The following is a 5,169-nucleotide window of genomic DNA, read 5'->3' as shown; positions in this document are numbered from 1 at the left end:
AAGGACTGCTGCAATAAATGTGTGAATCTGAGAGGGGAACATGTTGAATAAAATCATAATTAACCTGTATTTTCTTTTACCCAAAGCCACGAACTATTCGTAGATATGCGAGTGTGTGTGTGTGTTTGTTTATCTGTTTGCGGATTTCTCACTCTCCCACCTCTCTCTCTCTCTCTCTCTCTCTCTCTCTCTCTCTCAATCACTCCCTCTTTTCCACTTCCTTTCATTCTAATCCTACTGCCATAATAAAGTCTACTACTCCACATCCAAATCTTATTTCCTACCAAAAGTTCGCAATATTTCTCAAAACAAACCTTTTCTTTTTCCCTCCTACATATTTTCACAACAGCGTGTGATGGCCATCCTTCGGTTACTGACTCTCTCGACTCTCCTGACTCTCATTGCTGCCAACAACGGTAAGAATCTCTTTTAATATGTGTTATACAACTTACAAGAAGCGACATATACAAACTAGGAACCCTTTTTTTTTTAGGAATACAAAGCTGCTAGAAATAGCAGCTTTGTATTCCTCAAATTATACCGTATTATTTTTAATGTAAAAGTACACGCATGCACCTAGTAGTAGTAGTAGTAGTAGTAGTAGTAGTAGTAGTAGTAGTAGTAGTAGTAGTAGTCATCATAATAATATCGTTGTGCTACTACGATATAAGTAGTCCCAATTATCGTCTTGATACGTTGTATAACGACTGCCTTACCTAAAATGCTACGATTGATATCATGTGATACTATTGCTGCTACTCTTCTGATATCAGTGACAGTGTGTGATGATATCGGTTTCAAATGTCCGCAACTTCGGGGGATGGGGGGAGTCGATTACAACGATCCCCGGGGGAGGGGGGTTAACTGCTATTTATTTTATCGACTCCGACAGGGACGAAAGGCAAAGACGACCTCCACAGAATTTTATCCCAAAACGTAAAGACGGACGAAACGCCACTAAGCATTTCGTCCGGCGTGCAAACGATTCTACCAGCCCGCTGTCTTAGTGTGTGTTGATATTGCTACTACTAACTCTCTGATATTACACTTGCTATCTGTTATTTCACTAAATGGTTATACGATCTCATACTTTATTGATTTTAAAACACCCTCCCCCTTTTTTGTTTGTTGGTTTGTTTTCAGCCACTTACAGGCGTGTCTGTTACTATACAAACTGGTCCCAGACTGTGCCGGCTGCAGGTAAATTTGAACCGGAAGACATAAACCCCTACCACTGTACACATATTTGCTATGCTTTTGCCAAACTTGATGGGAATCACATTGCGCCCACGTATCCTAATGATGAATCCAGACCCTGGATGAAGGGCTTGTAAGTTTTATATATTTTCTAATTATTACAATTTATTGCGTATTTCTCTTTATTTTAGCTGTTAACCCTATGGGGTGTATGTCACTGTGATAACCCTTTTCTAACTACGTTTGTGTATTTCCATAGATGTTGACCCTTTCGTCAAGCTAGGATTGTGTATTTCATCAGGTGTTATCGCATTAATCTATCAACAGCAGCTTATTCCTATAATTGTTATCCCATTAGTCTAACTAAGTTTGTGTATTTCACTGTTTATTCTTTATTCAAACTAGGGCTATGAATTTCCCTAAGTGTTAATCTTTTAGTCTAACTAATCTTGTGTATTTCATTTGGTGTCATCCCCTTTAATCTAACAAAGATTAGGCAATTCATTAAGTATTAACCCGTTAGCCTACGAGGGTTGTGCATTTCAAATGTTATCCCATTTATCTATCTAGAGTTATAAATTTCCATAAGCATTAAACCTTTAGTCTATACTTGTATATTTTAATAGGTGTTAACCCTTCGATAGTTGTTTCCCCTTTAGTCTAACAGGGGTAAAACAATTCATCAGACGATAATCCTTTAGCCTGATTTGCATATTTCAAAAGGTGTTAACTCTTTAGTCTAACAACGATTGTGCATTTCAATAGGCGTTATCCCCTTTAGTTTAACAAGGGGTAAGGAATTCATTGGGCGTTAACCGTTTAGTCTAACTAGGTTTCTGTATTTCAGTAGCTGTTATCCCATTGGTGTTTCGAGAGTTGTATATTTCCACATGCATTGTTCTGACTCTTTACATTCTGGATTCGAATCACACCAGAATCAGCTTTTTACCTCTTATTTCTTAGGCGTCCATGGAATAAAGTACTAACCATGTACTGGGGGTTGACAGTATCGATTAGCCCCTCCCCTCAAAATTGTCGACCTTGTCCCTAAAAATGCTATACTAACATCTTAACCTTTAGAACAATCCAATGACAACAAATATCCGAGGAGTAATTGATCAGGATTCCAATTGTTTACCTTGCAGGTATGAAAGAACTCTAAATCTGAAGAAAATAAACCCTTCTTTGAAAATCCTGATTTCTCTGGGTGGTTGGGACATGGGATCTGCTCCCTTTACTGCGATGGTTGCTAATGCTGCCAACAGAAAAGATTTCATCGATCATGCCATAACTTGGATGAGGAAGAGAGGCTTTGACGGTTTAGATATTGACTGGGAGTATCCAGCCAACCGTGGCAGTCCACCTGAAGACAAAAACAGATTTTCGATGCTTATTAAGGTTTGAATAATTCCGTTATTTTTTTTTTCTGAATTCAACATTTGCCATTTATTTTACGATGCACATTTTAAAAATTAGTTTCACTTTGAGGAAGGATTGGTGCCTATGACTTTCGTACTCCCTCTGAAACCCGTGAAGTCGCTGCCTTTGAAGCCCCCTTTGAACAGGTTTGCTATAAAATAGGAATAGAGAGAAAATTCCAGCGAACTGAGTTTCCGGGAAAGAAATACTAGATAAAAATAGGCACTTTGGGGCTTCGAATTGAGAACCCTCTCTGGGTGGGGACAGAAAAAGAGATGAGTGAGTCCAGGGATGCTAATTAAGGATGATACGAAACCAACAGATCCCAAGAAACAGAGGTCGCTGTTGTAGTAATAGAAGACTCGTGTCTTAGAAATCCATGGAAAAAATACGAAATCTTTTGTAAACTTATCGAAATTTCTTGGGCTTTCCCGCAAACTGTTAAATATGATATTAATCTCACACAGTTGTTCTATATAATGAGAACCTTCAGCTCATTGGCTGCTCACCTAAGAGAAGATAACTCCATACAAAGCCTGATGATTATTGGGCTCGTAGTATTTGTTGTACCAAACCAATAAAAGTATGAAGGACTAGAGAGTGGGACTGGCTCTGCCCAAACTGTAATGCTTATCTTCTCGTTTTTCAGGAAGCCAGGCAAGCATTTGAAGCTGAGGCTAAGAGATCTGGTAAAGACAGACTTCTGTTGATAAGTGCTGTACCCACGGCAAAATACGCTGTAGATTCTGGTTATGACGTGGCCACACTTTCAAAGTAAGTTCTATTATGGTAGAGTCACTATTTCAATATGTATCGAGTGTTGGATTGGCGGAGTCGATATATATGGTAGTCTCTCGTCGTGGTCCGAAAAAGATGGTTCTGCAATTTCTTGCCGAACACTCTGCACAAATGATTGGTTTCTAGTTCGTCGCGCCGCGCATCAGCTCACTCTCTGCATCAAACCGATGCTGCCTGAACAGGTGCACAAGTCTACCACGGGTCAGGTGTCGAAGTGCTCGCAAAGTAACGTGAAATGAAGTGTTTTGCTCAAGAATACAACGCACCACCCGGTCAAGGAATTGAAACCATGATCTCGCGATAGTGAGTGCAACTACGCCATGTGCCCCCTCTCTCTCTCCCTCATACACACACACACACACACACATACACACACACACACACACACACACACATATATATATATATATTTTACCACATACCCATGTCCCACGTCAGACTAATAGCGGAAAGCTGTTTATAGTCAGAGACGCAGCCGAGCATTTTAATACTTCAAATTCCTGACTCGTAGAGGTCTAACTTCTACAACTCGTATAGAATAATTTAATGTGAAGCAACACAGAAATTAGTGTATGTATGTGTGTGTGTGTGTGTGTGTGTGTGTGTGTGTGTGTGTGTGTGTGTGTGTGTGTGTTTTGTGCCTGTACAAGTGTTTAATAGTGTAAATCGATGCGTTGAATAACGTCATTTTACTGCATTTTACTGTCAAACTTCTCACCACATAATTATGGTGTTTATAAATTAAACAATTTTCCTCGTTACATCAAGTATGAAAGAACTAACCTCGTTATTAAGGAAGGAATGCACTGCAAACCGTCTCCCTTTCCATTTCTAAAAAGGTTTCTTAAACTTCATTAAAAAAAGATTGTTTATAACTCCTTTTTAATGTTTACATTCGAAGTAGATACAAATATAAATCAGTCATATGCAAAGTGCGGCCCACGGGACTCTCAGAATGGTACGCTTCGCCTACTTGACAACGAGCCATGTCGCATGCGGTCCGCTTCTTGAAAAAGATTGCCCATGGCTACTATAAATAAGCCGAAGGCTACCAGTGGGTTTTTAACCCAGTATTTGCACGCTTTTAATTATAGCTTTATCTGCTTCGAGTTGAGCCGTAAAAATAAGAATTACTTAACGTTCTCTCAATGTTTCTAAATTCATATGACGTAAACGATAATTATTGACGTCATAAAAATTTAGAAACTTTGAGAGAACGTGAAATAAATTCTGTTTTGGAACGGTGATATAAAGATTAAAAAATATATATTTGCACGGTATTATTTGTAGCTTTATATGCTTCGAGATATCCCTTTCCCTTCAAAAATGTTTATATTTTTCTAGGTACTTCGATTTCTTTGTTGTGATGACATACGATTTTCACGGAACTTGGGAATCCTTTACAGGACACAATAGCCCTCTCTTTGTCCGAGCTGATGAGCAAGCCTTGCAAAGGACACGGAATACGGCAAGTTTATTTACTATGAGTTTATCTTTTATCTTACACTGCCAGATGTACACACATATACATATATATATGTGTATGTGTGTGTGTGTGTGTGTGTGTGTGTGTGTGTGTTATTATTATTATTATTATTATTATTATTATTATTATTATTATTATTATTATTATTATTTATTATTTGCAGGAATGGACCATCGATTACTGGATCCACTTAGGGGCTGCACCTGAGAAGCTGAATATTGGTTTACCAACGTATGGCCGGGGATTTACCCTAGCGTCTAAAACTAACC

General features: G+C 38.6%; 1 protein-coding gene across 1 annotated transcript in view; it reads left to right on the top strand.

Annotated features, from left to right (window-relative positions):
- Nucleotides 1-242: 242 nt before the first annotated feature.
- LOC106870760 (probable chitinase 10) overlaps nucleotides 243-5,169 on the top strand; it is a 28,809-nt gene continuing 23,882 nt past the window's right edge. The window contains exons 1-6 of the mRNA XM_052976488.1: nucleotides 243-416; nucleotides 1,144-1,330; nucleotides 2,343-2,595; nucleotides 3,266-3,390; nucleotides 4,759-4,882; nucleotides 5,064-5,168. Coding sequence (XP_052832448.1) covers nucleotides 356-416; nucleotides 1,144-1,330; nucleotides 2,343-2,595; nucleotides 3,266-3,390; nucleotides 4,759-4,882; nucleotides 5,064-5,168 — 855 coding nt within the window. The 5' untranslated portion in view covers nucleotides 243-355. The remainder of the gene's footprint in view (nucleotides 417-1,143; nucleotides 1,331-2,342; nucleotides 2,596-3,265; nucleotides 3,391-4,758; nucleotides 4,883-5,063; nucleotide 5,169) is intronic.

The sequence above is a fragment of the Octopus bimaculoides genome, chromosome 24 (assembly GCF_001194135.2).
Source record: "Octopus bimaculoides isolate UCB-OBI-ISO-001 chromosome 24, ASM119413v2, whole genome shotgun sequence".
Classification (NCBI taxonomy): Eukaryota; Metazoa; Mollusca; class Cephalopoda; order Octopoda; family Octopodidae; genus Octopus; species Octopus bimaculoides.
This window is presented reverse-complemented; position numbering and strand designations above follow the sequence as displayed.